Raw genomic sequence first — 15,028 nt, forward strand, 5'->3', positions numbered from 1 at the left:
CAACACTGGGACTTGGAGGCGCTCGTATCAACGGGGAGGTCCCGGCGAAGATCCCATAACCTGATTTCAGATCCCCAACACGTCCCAGCGCATCGCTGCTCGTGGCAGCTCCTGCACGCCTAAAATAAAACATGGGGTGACACCACCTGCCAAGATCCATGAATTTCTGCTATTTGCTCTTGAGAGCACCAGAGTGCTTTACATACTGCTGCTGCAGACACAGCTCAAACAAGAGAAGGAGCTTTAAAAGAGAAAAAAGAAAGATCAATCACCCAAACAAAACAGAAAACCCACAAAAGCCACCAAGCCAAAACTGTTAAAGTAAGAAAAGAAAGAATAAACTACAAACCCCAGTGCCAGTGATGGTATCAGGTAGGAAAAAGGGGCACTTCTTTGCCATGTTATGCCCTACTTTGAGCTTTTTGTCTAAAAAAGAGTGGCAAACTACATTGTGGTAAATTACTTCAGCCAATTACTTGTAATTATTTCTAATGCTGATTTCTCCTCTTTCTTAAGACAAAGGAAGTCTGAGCACCTAAGTTTTTAAGCCGACTAAAATTAAGGCTTGTCTGAAATGATCAGGAGGTCTGGGAGTGACTACAAGAAATAACAAGATCAGAGTATCCTTTGTGCTGGATACAAACAAAAAACTGTTGCATTTTGCCCTGCTAGGGAGCTTGCAAATTAAATCTAAAAGGCATTCACTTAACAGGCAAACTGCAATTAGCTAAAATAATAGGTGGCTAACTGCAAACTAATATCTGCCAGCATCTAGTCTCTTGCAACAATTTGCTTCTTTAGTCCAAAAATAGGAAAGAAATATAAAACACAAATAAGAAGTCTTCCCGTGTGCCCCCAAAAATGGGTAGACCATCTACAACAGGCACACAAAATTAATATTATCGCTGAATCTCTCCTCCAGCACAAACATCATTCCCCAGGGAGACTGGAGCAGAGGAAGGAGCTGCACAGCTGTGGGAGGGCAATGGGAACTGAGTCTAATCCTGGAATCACTGCTGTGAGTCTGGCCCAGGTTAACCCTGCTGAAAGCTGTGCAAGGAAACTTTGCTGTGGTCTTCAGCTCACACAGGCTGGAAAGTTTCCATGAGGTCTTTTTATCACCACACCATCAGAAAGTTCTCAATTTGCATCTCATTTACAGCAGATGGAAAATACCTGCAACACCTGACCTCCACTTTCCTTTAAACCTCTCCTCCAAATCAAGTTTCATCATTCCTGCTTGAGCAACCTTGTCCAGTGGAAGGTATCTGGCAGGGGCAGGAGCTTGGAGCAGGATGGCCTTTAAGGTCCCTTCCCACCCCAACCACTCTATACTTATTCCCAATACTGGTAACACACAACTCAGTTGATTATTGAACACTTTAGTGCCTTTAATCTAAAAAAAATACTTAATTTTACTTTTTCTCCTCTCCCGGTCTCAATTTACAAAACTCCTTCACCATGTTGGGAGATGAAGAGCAACCTGCATTGCTGTACCCTTGTCCCTGATGGAAATAAAAGGCCCCGGACTGAAGAATTTCTATTCCAGATGCCCAACTGCAAATACCAGTAAAAGTTAGCAGAGCTGTGACTGCTGAACTTGGCCCAAAACAGTTTTTGCTGCTGGGTCTTACTCCAAATGAGTTCAATTAGGAGTCACTGCTAAAATAAGTAAGGTTTAACTAAAACTTTCCTGTGTTTCTTTTTTTTTTTTTTTTTAATTAAATATCTCACCCTATTAAAAAAAAACCATGAAAATATTAAAAAAAAAGTCCGTAATCCTCATCCCGCATCCAAAAGTTCATGTATATTTTTAGGCACTGCTAATCAGAACCTTTCCTCTCTCAGTAATATTTCATTTATCCTACTCTGTACTTTTGAGGACAAATGAACACTCTCACGTTTGGCAAAGTAAGCAAAATATGAAAAAATTAGGACAAAGTAGTTTTAGATGGGAATTTTACTGTCCTTTACTATTAGGAATAAATCCTAATGCAAAGTACAAGATTTGTTTTATTCTCTGTCCCAAAATTAAAAAAAAAAAAAGCTTACAATATCAGGATGCTACCTGGTTGAACCACTGCTAAATTGCAACAGAGTTGACAATTTTGCAGCTAAGGGAGCATAATGAAAGGGATTTTACTGTCAGGATGTGAAAAATCATTCAGCCTGTAAAAGAATTTCAAAGCTATTCTTAAAAAGAATAGGTCTTGAAGCTGATGTGGTCTGAATGACTCACACAAACCAGCATTATCAATGTTAAAAAAAAAATAAACCTGACCATGTGTTTTGGAGGAATTATTAGTATTTCTTCTCCTCCATAAAATAAATGCAACATCACATGATTATTTTACCATGCTCTGAGCATACAATGTACCTTTTCTCCATTAATCCAAGAGGTTTTCCTGCCCAGGGATTCAGAGGAAAACAGATTAACAAACTGTGGAGGTAGGAAAAGAGCTCTGTTTCTGTCACGTGCAGAGTCTTTAGCATTACTTCAGAAAGATAAAGTCAGAGGGGCAAGTTTGTGGCCACAGACAGGATTAACATTTTCCTTCTGGAAAAGGGAATAGCAGCAGGATTTCTGTACCAAACTGCTGCTCTGTTCATTCCTAATTACTGTTTTTCTAATAAAAGACTAATGAAGATGTAGGCTAAGACAGATCAGGTACTCTTGAATCTTGCTAGGTGAGAAAACTTCCAAGTTTAGGTAAAAATAAATTCCAGCTTTTAACTGTGAAAGGATATTTTAGGGGAATACACAAGTAAAGCAGGAATTGAATACAAAGCTGCTGTTAGAGGTGACTTGGGTTTGCTGTGTAGAACCTACAAGGAAAGAGGAGACTTTTTAATATCTTCCTACATTGACAGTGTCCTAAACACATCTTTTTTCTTCTCAATGTGTACAAGTAAAAACTAGGAACACATCATGCTAATATTTACATATTTTGTATTTGTTCTAAAAGGTCTAAAAAAATGAAGAAGTTAAAGACTGAAAATAAGGTACATTAAGGAAGGAATGAAAATGGATTTGATAACCATGAAAGCCAAGCAGAAAAGTACATAGAAGAAAAAGTTATAAAGGAAGCAGAGCTGCCAGTAAGTATTAAAAAAACCAAGCCCAGAACAACCACTACCAACAAGAGATGAGGACAAAGTGCATTCATTAATTTAGAAGAGCAACAGGAGGGGAAAAAACCTTGGCAATTTGGTGTCAGCCCTCTGTTTAGCATCAGTTTTTCCACTACCAATGCATATTGCAAGTCAATTAAGATCTTCTACCTAGATTAATCATTGTATGTTCATTAATCTTTTCAATATGATCCTAAATATACTCAGATGTGCAGGAAACTTGCTATATTTGCTATGTACAGAACAGTAAAAAAAAAAAAAAAAAAAAGCCACCAAAGAAAGCTAATCTAATTATGCTGGAGGAAAGTCCTAATACCTAAAAGCTTTATAGTGGTTTAAATAATGCTTAAACCAATTTAGCACCATGTAAAAATTTCCTTCATTAAGCTAAATTTCCCCACATCTCATTTAAAACAGCTCAAGATTTATCTCTGTGAGCTCTTTCCTCCAGGATAACATTAATATATGTGGAGCAGAACAAGTGACAAAGCCCTATAACCATGGGAAACAGGGGAAAAATAGGAGTTTATTGAAAGTGAGCCTAGATGTGAGCCACAGATAAAACCACCTGAAACTACCTTGTGCTAAACACCACTACAAACACTCTCCTCAGTGACTACCCACTCCAAATGAGGACTGCTCTGGCAAGACTGGGAATGGATGAGATGATTTCTTGGATGAGTTGTTCTTTCTGTGCCTGTGCCTGCTGACCAGACAGGACTCCATTCCTGATGCTTTGGATTTTAAAGCCCACACACACTAAAATATACATGGTGAAACTGAAGTCTAGGGACAGTGTGGCAGCAGGAAATGCTCCTGATGCCCCAATTCCTTTGTGTCCATGCAAACCAACAGTGTAACCGACACCTAGGAAAAGGCTGACTTGGAAGATTTTGTTAACTTTGCCCCACTCAAAACGGTTATCAGAGCAAGGAGGGCCAACTTGCATCTCATGAAGTCTCATTAGATCTGAGGATTAATTTAATCCCTGTTTATCATGTATAAATAAGCCATTTCTTATTTACCTTTACTTACTAAATGAGGAAGTTCATACTTGTCATAAGGTACACTGTTATTCATCCATGATTTGTAAAGTATTATAAAACAACTCTGCATACAACCAGAGTTGTTCAAACCCCTAAGAGACTCTCATCAAGTCTTCTTCCACCTTTGCTAATACTTTACAGTCTTGTGTGTCAAACCTGTAGGAACTGGAATATTGTATATGAAAGCAAAGGGAAAAACCACTAAGACTTTTAGTGATTCCTTTATAGTTTTCCCAGACATCACCTTATCAGTTAATGAAAAGTAATTAACTACCAGAGTAGAGTCTGACCTTTACTGCATGGCATTCACTTAAACAGATTGGGAAGAAATAAAAATTGCACATATGAGATTAAGAGCTTGATTCAGGTAGAACTATTAACTATGTCAAGCACTGCACAGGCATCCAACGTGAGACAGCAAACGACAGCCTGAACCATTCTATAGCTGCTGAATTTCAGAGGGCCCCAGTTTCCACATTTCTCTGTATTTCTCTTCTCCCCTTATGTTTTATTTTTGTCTAAAGTTGTAATCAACTCCCAGGAGATAGAACAGTCCTCCCCTGTAACTGTGCACCCCTAGCAGAAGGGGACTACAGCAGTACCAACCAGAATGACTGTGCCCTCCTTCAGGCACTCACCTGATTGAAAAAAGGCACAGAAAATTCAATCTGGTATTAGATCACAGATGCATAGGCTCAATTATTTTCTAGGGCTTATGTGTTAGCATGCTCCAAAAGAGTCCCTTCCACTCCAGCAGTCAATGGGCACAGGAGCAGCCACAACCAGAGCCCAAAGAGGTCTCTGCCCCACCAGGAGCTGGCAAACACAACCCCAGTCCTCTCCAGCTGCCCCTGGGCAAAGATTGCAGGTCTTAACCTGTGCAGTGTAAATTAATTTGGCTCTCAGTCATTAAGGATTAGGGAGGAGAGGTTCCAGTACAGGCAACAGAGAAATGAAGGAGCTTCTTTCAGCTACTGATAGTGAGAATAAGCTTAGAGTGGGCCTTGATGAGATTAGTGAGGCGACACAACAGCTTCTTGCTGCCCAGAGCAGTATTTTCCCTCCTCTCTCCCACACTCAACTGTGCTCTCCCTTTTTCCCTAGTGCCACTCTGGAGACTGTCTGCTGTCTGGGGCAGCTGATCCAGCTCCCTAAAGGAGCAGAAACCACACCAGTGGGGAGAAAGAGAGGGAGGAATGAAGAGATATAGAACAAGGAGTGACCACTGGGATAGCAACAAGCTCACACTTGTGTCCTGGCAAAGCACACCCTGAGCAGAGTGGCAACAATAGAGACATCTATTCCAGAAACAGAAAATCAGAAACAGAAAACCAGTTTCTATTAGTTATTAGAAATATTCTGAAAATACCACATTAAAATCTCTAGAATTTTTTCTATTTAAAACTTACTTTATCTCTCCCAATGGGAAGTGGCATAGCTGTATAAAGGTTTTTTCTTCCATCAAACACTGGTTTGCGATCCCCAAAAATCTGGGTTTTAAAGTGCTGAACCATATGCTCCACTATTTCTCTGAAAATGCAAAAAAGATTAAGTTAATCCAACTTTTTACTTTGAATTTTAAGAGGCAGACAAGTACTAACACTAATATTTTGCAACAGAGGCATTAGGTAAATAAAAGGGCTGTCCACTCCTATCTATTAAAGGCAAGATCTGTTTGACTGATCTGAACTGAAAGCAACCTTTTCAGACTAAACTGTTTTCTTAAAACTGCTATCTTTAGGTTTTTTTCAAGTTTAAGCTTTCCTTCCTCTTTTCTGTGACCTACTGGAAGTGGTGAAATGAAAGCCTGTGCTCTCTCAAGCTCAAAACAAGAGGTGCCTGGTAGATCTGGGGTTTCAGCTCCCCTGTCCTACAGCCCTTTCTGCAGAGGACACTGGACCAAAAGCTCAGCAGCCTGAGCAGCTTTCAAAAATATCATTATCCCAGCTTAGAGCCCCAATGTTAGGAGAGCAGTTTATGCCAACAATGATGGCAAAATGTTTTGCAGCTCCCTGAGAAAAATAATTTTTAAATGCATTTTTTTCATACACACAACAAAACTGGGATCCATCCAACAAAACCGGGTATGTGCACTCAGTGGAGCTGTGAATATTAAAACACACATTCATTTAAAAGTAGCTGGAATTAAGTTCCATTTTTGCATAAACGGGGAAACCACTCACACAGCTCCTGTCAAACCACAGTGTTTACACACTGGTCATCCAAAGCAGCTCAGCAGTCAGTGAGAGGTCAGCTGGAATAATAACACTTTTTTTGATGCCAAAGGATTTTTGGTTCCAATGTCCCAGAGAGATCCTTCAGTCTACCTGTACTACCCAAAATCCATCAGCAGGCTGCAACCTTAACACACAGTCAGGGGCAAAAGGGCATTAAGAGGTTAAAGTGGCACAGAAAGGAAACCACTGCTCCTCCAGCACTGCTGACAACCAGCAGCTCACAGATGCTGCAGGTGACTGTTCATGCACCCTGATTTGGCAAGGTAATTAACCCAGCACTCAGGTAGGTATTACAGTGCTGCAAAATCTGAGACAAAACTGAACTCACTCAAGGAAAGAATTGAGATTGCTGTAATTGGCAATTTCTTTGCTGTGTCCCAAGGTTTATCTCAAAATAAGATGTGGCCACTGAAAGAAACTCTGACCTCCTGCAAAGCATGAATCAAACTTGACCCAGAAATATCTGCCTCAGGTCTGCAGGGTGACTGAATAAGTACATAACTGGGAGGGTGGGAGGAAGGAGGTATTTTTCAGCCTTGAGTTTAAGATTGAGCATGGAAACCCCACTCTCTTCCTGAGCAAGTTCTTCTGATTGTAAACAGCTTTATATAAAAAATGAACACTTCCACTTGTGATGTATGTTTTCAAGCTTCAAACCACATCCACAATTAGCAATGGTGCTTCTCAGCTGTGGGTGGAGATATTTTTAAGAAAATTAAGTTATTTTTTCCATGCACAGTTAAAAGAAGAGTTATTTACCACTTCACTAACTTCAGCCCTTTGGGACTACTATTCTACCAAGCTCATGCAAGCTCACCAAGAACCCTGGGCTGGCAACTGCAGGTAGAGTTCACCTAGCACAAATCCTCAAAAATTAAATCGAGAGCACCCACAATGAAGAACTAAACTCACATTGCCCACTCTGCCTGTCCAGCTACCCCAAAAATCCGTCCTTTCTGCCACATGTACAGAATTGTAGCCAGACTGTATTAATTCAGGAGCACGTTGTCCCAGCTGTGTGTTTTCCAGTCCTGCTCCAGCTCATGTCTCAGTGTGGAACTTGCATCTACAGTGGATACACCCTGCAGTGGGGTCTGCAGGGTCACAGTACACACTGGAGTAAAACTGAAGAACAAAGCTGACACAGATGAGGGAGTAGAGCAAAAAATAAAATCCCCCTCTCTCCTTTCTAGAGGTTATACCATATAAAGCAATGATAAAACTACTTACTATATACATGTGAATTATATAACCAAAATACTAGAAACCTGTAAGCTAGCTGTAAAAAAAAATCATTCAGAATTGGATTACATGTGCATCTGCATAATACTATTTTATATATATATAATATATATATGTATTTGCACACAAAGAAATACAGGCACAGACATAGGACACAGCTCACAAGAACTCAGGTGAAGGTGAACACATCTACAGAATAAAGCAGTAAGCACTTAAAAGAATAAAACACTTCAGTATGCAAATCCAAATTGTATTCTTACCACACTGCCCTGAGAAATATCCACCACAGCACTGCTGAATTAATCTATGGCATCTCTGCTTATTGCAAAAGGATTTTATCTGTGTGGACCTGTACCTACACCTGTCACCACAAAAGAGGAGCGACTAACCTGACCAAGCAGAGCAGGTCATTAGCAGGCACTGGAGAAGAACTTCTGAACTGCTACTGAATAGAATCTGCCCTTCCAGTGAGAAAAACTGCTTTAGGTTTTGTGGCAAGCACCCCCACACTGGACTGTAAGGGAGGCGCTCACACAGAAAACACACAGGAGCTGTGCAGCACTTGGCTCCCAGAGGAGCTGCAGAGGCAATCTGGATCATCCAGCAGCAGCTGGCAGAGCTGGAGTGGTGGCAGGGATAGCAGTTCAGGAAAGCAAATCTATCACAGCTCCCCTTATGAAAAAAGTGACTGCTCCAAGTGTTTGCAGTGCTCCAATGCAGGAAGAGCATCTCAGTGAATCAGCAGTTGCCCTTGCCAAGAAGAGAGTTCAGCTTCATGCACTTAACAACAGTGTTTGCTTTTAAAACTAACCTCAGCTCTTGACTAGCTGAAAAATTAAACTAATAATAGATCACCACAGGAAGTAAAAAAACCCAGGGCAGCAAAGCACAGTGATGCTGCTTTGTGAAAACACTATCATTACCAACTCCTCAGTGTAACAATGGAGAATGCCCTCAGGTTTATTAATTCACATTAGGAAAACCATGGCTTTCAGGTGGCTTTTTTGACTCCACACTGTTTATTCTCATGACAGCTTGTTCCACCCATGTCACCTTTTTTAACAAGAAGGGATTTGCTCTTGAATACATAAACAGGTCATTCCAATCCTCTACAGTCAAGGTGTAGTTATGATGATGACACTTGCGGTTTCCAGTTTGGTGCCAAGTCTCATTCTCAAGTTTCACTTCTGGCAATGCCGCTTCTTTTTCAAGTCAATGAAGTTGCACACTCCAACAGGTCACAGATGCCAAATGCAAGACCTGGCTGCTTCTTTCCCTGGACAGCTGATCCGTGTTTTCACCTTGCTATCTGTTTCAGGAGCATAGTTTTCCCTTATATAGAATCTACTGAAGAAGGATAATTTCTTACCTGCTTTAGTAACTCCATAATCCTCTCCCACAAACAAACGGGTTTTGCCTCCTCTTGTGAGCAGGGAAAGGTGAGAAAACAAGCTGGTAACACCAGCTCCCTGCTGAAGGACTTCAGCCAATTACACTCCAATATTTAACCAGGTAATAATAAATCACTTATCAAGTTGGCTTATACTGACCCAGCTTCAACAGAGCTAATACAGTTTATCCATCTGCCACCAGTGGCTTCAATCAGCAACATCTTAAGAGTCTGACAAAATCAATCCAAGTAAAGACTTGGAGAGAAAAAAAAAAAATAAAAAAGGATGAACATATCCTGTTAATGGAAGTGATCAGTACAACCACTGATTAAAGCCAGACATCTTTCCAGACATCAGTGAGGGAACCTGGCTCCAGCTTTTTCAAAGAAAAACAAGACTGTACATAAACTGAGGAAAAGCAAAGTGTAGTGTTACCTGTTAACTCTTCTAGGACATTTTTCTGGCTTTATATCCAATTCATAATGGTAGATATCTATTTTAGGAATGTCCATTTCAAAGAAGTTGGCCTGCAGCTTGATTGTTCTCCCAGAAGTGCCAAAATCTGGTCGAGGAGGAGGTTTAAAGGCATATCCCTGTATTGGTGGTGGCAATGGGGGAGGAGGTGTGAGCACTGCAAAAGAGAGAAAGCACAACTTAGCCATCAGCTGTCTCAAATTGACATTTCAGCAAATTTACAGGCTATTGGACCAGTGAAGCCCAGCACATTTAAACCATTACTCTTTACAAACAACCTAAAAAATGAAAAAAAAAAAAAAAAAAAGTCCAAACCCTGCTTTCCAGAGACCATGAATCCTATTTTCTCTTTCTTTCTCATGCTGGTTCACAATTTGTTGTATTTGCTAGCCCCAGTTACTGAAAAAAAATCTTAAAATCAGTTGCATTTTCCTATACAACAAGTCAGCTGGGTAGGAATTTCACAGGCCAAGCAGGAAAGCAAGAACCATGTTCTTCTTTGCAGGAAAGAATCTTCATTTTAAAACAGATCTACCCACTTTTATTTGAGCAAACACCTATGAAATGGAGTTTCCATCACTTTCCTCTGTGCTGTAGCTCTCTGCAAAATCCTGTATTAGAACTAAACTATTTCCTACTGCTTCCTTCACACAGGAAACACAGCTAATACTCTACTGCTGCTGTGCTCAATTCTTGAGCTCAAACATCAGCTGTTGCTCAGACAACGGTGAAGCAGAAGCACAAAGGCAGTTTGCTGTTGTTTCAATCCAGAAAAGTCCATTAAAAGTCCATAGAGAAGTTTCTAAGGTACCAACTTGAGTATTCACAACTTCTGCAGCCTCAGTGCTCAGGTGTTCTGTGCTCTGGGGCAATAACAACTTGCAGCAAAATCTTTACATGTGAAATAACCCAGGAGGTTTCTCATTACTTATGTAAGAATCCAGGTGTGGTTTCTTAAGATTATCAAATTCAGTTTTCTGCTAGCACCAGAAGGAATTCACATCCCTTCATTAACAAATCTGTCACCACTTTTCCACCCTGGTTTTCTCTAATGCTCTAATGCTCAGAAAACATCCTTCCATTTTTATTTATTCATGGCAGGTTATATTCAGTGGCCTTCACATTGAGTACTCCTGACTGTACTTCTAGATTTAAACCAAATACCCATTTAATACCAAATTCTAGGCTATGCTCCTTCTGTTAGCCCCTGCTCATAAATCATCGTTCCAGTCATTTTTCCTGGAGAAGACTAAGTGATAACCACACTGGTGCTTCCATCTCTCAACTGGAAAAGGCAGATTAATGAGCCCTAAACTGCTTTTGCCTGCTGTACCACTGCCTTGTAAAGGCCACCCAGTGACCACTCAGGGCATGTGGACCCATTTCAGTTGCTTATGATCATCTCCCAGTTCCCTATGAACTCCCAGCTATATTGTCTTCAATATATCTACTTTTCTAATCCATAATTATTAACCTGCTGCTTTCTGAATGATGCTCAGGTTCTCCTTTTCCTGTCAATGCTTCCTCTACCTCTTGATGAAATTTCACGTACTTATTCCTAACATTTATGCAATGTTTGTTAACAATAAGATAATTCCCAACATTAGTAGCATCAATTCCCCACCTTACCCCTCAACACTTCCCATGGCCAGCTTCCACTCATGAGTATCTCCCTATTTCTACCACCCTTGTCACAGTCAGCACCAATTTCCCCATGCACCAAATACTTGATCAGATTTGACACTGTGAAAATGATAGAGGGTTTTGTTATTATTTTTTGAAAATTTTTCTTTCTGATCTTGTCTCCCAAACATATTCTATGGCATCCACCCTTTTAATTCAGGGTACTGAAATTCAATTTCCGTTTTTTCCCTCCCTTTTATAAACATTTCCTTCAAAGACTGTGGTTTTCCTACACTAACTCAATCAACACATTAAAGTCACTTCTTGCTGAAGATCTGCATTTCTATAACATAAAACTTCATGTTTCAGTACTACAGTTTTGCCTTCAATGGCAATATAGCAATTTTTATTTAAGTATTATTCATCCACGTTGCTCCTGCAGTGTCAACAGCTGCCCCGAGAAATGGAGCCAAATATGGCCTTAGCTCTTATCTGTAAACCAGTCTTGCCATGAGCAGCCCATCTGCCTCTGCATCTGACCTTACCCACCTCCATCCCTCAAGGCAAGACAAAACACAGCTCACTGATTCTGCTCAACCTTTGGCTTTTTATTTTTTCTAAATTCCTACACATCCTGACTTCTAAGACATCAATTTTCATCTTTTCCCAACACTTCCAGGCCCTCTGCTGACTTCACGTTTTCCTGATGGTGATTAACTTGCTCAGGTGTCCCTGCAGTCACCATATCCCCTGTTTGGTGTGACAAATTCCCACTGTCTGTGTCATTCAGTGCAAAGAATCCTCTGCTGTGGACAGGACACCTAACAAAGTTATCGATAGCATTACCACTACAGCTGGGAAGTAGCAGAAAAAATACTCCCACAAATATTTGTACTTGCAATACACCAAAGGTTTCTGTGATCCACCTCCAAATCTGATCAAGGGGATGTGCACAAAGCAGCCACTTCTACTCCTCCACAATCCTGTTTGCCATCACTTCCACCCCCTCCTCCCAAATTTTAAAATAATCTGTCTCCCACATACATTTTCAGTCACTTTGCTGCTGCATCCTTTACAGATCACCACTGCACACATTTTTATTTTCATCTTTCCGTAATGGAACGTTCCCATTTGAAAATTATGTCCTAGTCATTAAATTTATTCTGTGATTTTTGTGTATTTCCATGATTCCTGTAACACCACCCATTATAAAATATTTTAATTTTCCATCCAGGCTCCTGTATTTTAACAGTTCCATTTCTTGTTATCCACACTCTGCATTCCACATAGCCTTACCATTATTACCTGGCCAACTGTTACAATATATTGATTTCCCTTCTCTTTCACAATGATTTTTATGCCTTCTAACATTTCTGTATCTACTGTCACATCCTAATTTCACTGCCCTTCCTTTTCTGTGCCATATTTCATACATCATGACTAATTTTCAAAATGACAAATAAATTAAACTTAAAAATTGGAAGTACAAAGAGAAGCATGATGGAAGGGGACACACATCCCCACAAGCTATTTATGCTGCCAAATTAAGGAATTCTGTAATTAAGCAATACTTTCTCCCTCTGTTTTAAAATGGGATTGTTTAATGCTTCACGGGGCATAACAAAGCCATATCTGTAAGTGTTCAGGGATCAACATGAACACGTGTTGCTCAACAACACCACTGCATTCCTCCACTGGAGTTTTAGTGACAAACAGTGAATAAAAGTGAGGGTTCAGCCCCATTTTTGAGAATAAGATGAAATACTGAGAGAAGCACAGATTCCTTGGGAAAGATGGGAAGGCAGTTTTATAACCTGCATGACTCACAGAGATAAAAAAGCACCAAGCTGCCCAGAAAGCAGGACCACTGCCACCCTCTATTTTCATCCTAAACAATTTTTTCAATTATTTGGATTTTACAATCTAATTAAAGAAAAAAAAAGTGGGGGGGGAAAGCTATTTCTGGCTCAACTCCCAAGGCAAAACTTATTTAGGGCAGGGTGTTGCTTCAAGGAGATAAATACTGTTTATTAAACAGCAGCAGTGACCCGATAAGCGCTCAACCTACATTTCTGCGCCCAAAACAGACACGTATGTGTCAACTACAGCACCGAGGGATGGGAACTGAGCTCCAGGGGAGAAACACTAAATACTGCAACCACTGAGCTGCATTCACTTTTTGGACTACTGCTTCAAATTAAGAAAGCAAAAATCAAACTATCTTGTGTAGAACTTACTACAGCAAGCAGCTGTGATGGGTAGAATCACAAAATACTGGATTTTGGTGCTGACAGAACAGAGAAATAAGGCTTGACCTTCTATCAAAACATGATAGAAGCCTTCAGCCTTGATCAGGAGGCACAACTGCTGCTTTCAAAGTGATTCAGTTGCCCCATCTCCCTGTTCAAACACCCCATCATTCACCGACGTTTAAATGTGACAGAAGCTGTATCAATACAGAAATATTTTCCTTAGTGCCAAGGTTCTTACAAGGAAGCTTTTGCAGCCGGGTGAGGTGTGCTACAGAGGACAGCATCTGACATCTGAGCTGGAAGTGATGCTCTGCCCAGGGAAATCTGCCAAAATTCATGCAGGGACACCTTCATGAACACAGATGCTGCTTCTGGAGACAGTTTTCAAAGCATTGGATCTACATGCATGCCTGGATTTTAGTTTTAAAGTGCTGTCAAGGAAAGAAGGGACTAGAAAAAAGATTAAATACTAATAAACTGGAGCATCCATGTGGTAAGTATTGGAAGCTCCTCACTCATTTGCCAGATGATAAAATGAATAATGAGAACATTTCAGCTTTGATATGATAACTGAGACCATCAAGAGCCCCATTTCCAAGGTGTGAATTAAGGTGAGCTGGGTATGGCATAATGAGGTGCCCACATGCTGTCTTTTAGGCTTACTTTTATCAGGAAAGAAACCAGATTTCCTATTATAATTCATCCCATTTACAAAAACAAAATGTTCATAGCTATCAGTCTTAAAAGCAGCAATTTCCACCAAAAAAAAGTCTGGAAAAGACAGATATCAGAAAAATAACAGTCTTGTGGCGGTTTTATGAAGTAAAATTAGCAATCAAGCAAAATTACTCGGGAGAAAGATGGGGGGGGGAGAAAGATGGCAGTAGGGAAACCTGGATAATCACAGAAATGCTATGTTAGTAAAAATATTTTTTGCCAATTGAAAACTATTGTGAACACAAGGCTGGCTGCTCTTACTCCTGCACATTGCTGAGGATCAAAATCAGAGATAAAAGTGACTCAGGGAGTGAGCAGGCCAAGACACTCCTTGTCTATAAAAGGTGTGAATGAGCCACACACTTCGACAAGCTTCCACTCTTAAATCCACACAATTATGCAATGATGGTTTTTCAGGACCATGTGCTCCATTAGCCATCTCCCAGACTCGGAGCATTCATTTCTTTTACCCTTCACCATTTTTTAAAGCTTAACTGCTGGCCTGCTCAACATGCTGGAAGTGCTGCCAGTCAGCATTAAACTTGCACATTGGAGATTTTTTAGCAAAGAATTATGCAATTTTAAGGTGCAGTCAGAGGCCTAATGAGTTACTAAATAAGAAGGGGCCAGACGAGTTGCATGGAAGGGCTTGTCGACACAGGAAATCATCTGAGCATAATTACACCAGTGCAATTATATCAGTAAGTTTCCTTGTGTGGCAAGTCCTAACTCATATTTAATAACCAGGTGATGCTTTCACAACTCTCAGTAGGTTTTAGGATTGGGCTCATGCAATCTACATTTGCCAAAGGGGAAGACTCTCTAAAACCATTTTTGTAAAAAATATATAATCTCTAAATGAAACTAAGGTGAAGGAAGCCTTATTTGAAAGCATCACTTTGGGTTAAGGTTTC

The 15,028-nt window shown here is 40.3% G+C and overlaps 1 protein-coding gene across 1 annotated transcript in view; it reads right to left on the reverse strand.

Moving 5' to 3' along the window:
- Window positions 1-15,028, reverse strand: part of AGO2 (argonaute RISC catalytic component 2) — a 45,129-nt gene that overhangs the window by 18,373 nt on the left and 11,728 nt on the right. Inside the window, exons 2-3 of the mRNA XM_053976637.1 lie at window positions 9,484-9,679; window positions 5,588-5,708 (exon numbers count right to left, since the gene is read on the reverse strand). Coding sequence (XP_053832612.1) covers window positions 5,588-5,708; window positions 9,484-9,679 — 317 coding nt within the window. The remainder of the gene's footprint in view (window positions 1-5,587; window positions 5,709-9,483; window positions 9,680-15,028) is intronic.

This window comes from Vidua macroura, chromosome 1 (genome assembly GCF_024509145.1).
Source record: "Vidua macroura isolate BioBank_ID:100142 chromosome 1, ASM2450914v1, whole genome shotgun sequence".
NCBI lineage: Eukaryota > Metazoa > Chordata > Aves > Passeriformes > Viduidae > Vidua > Vidua macroura.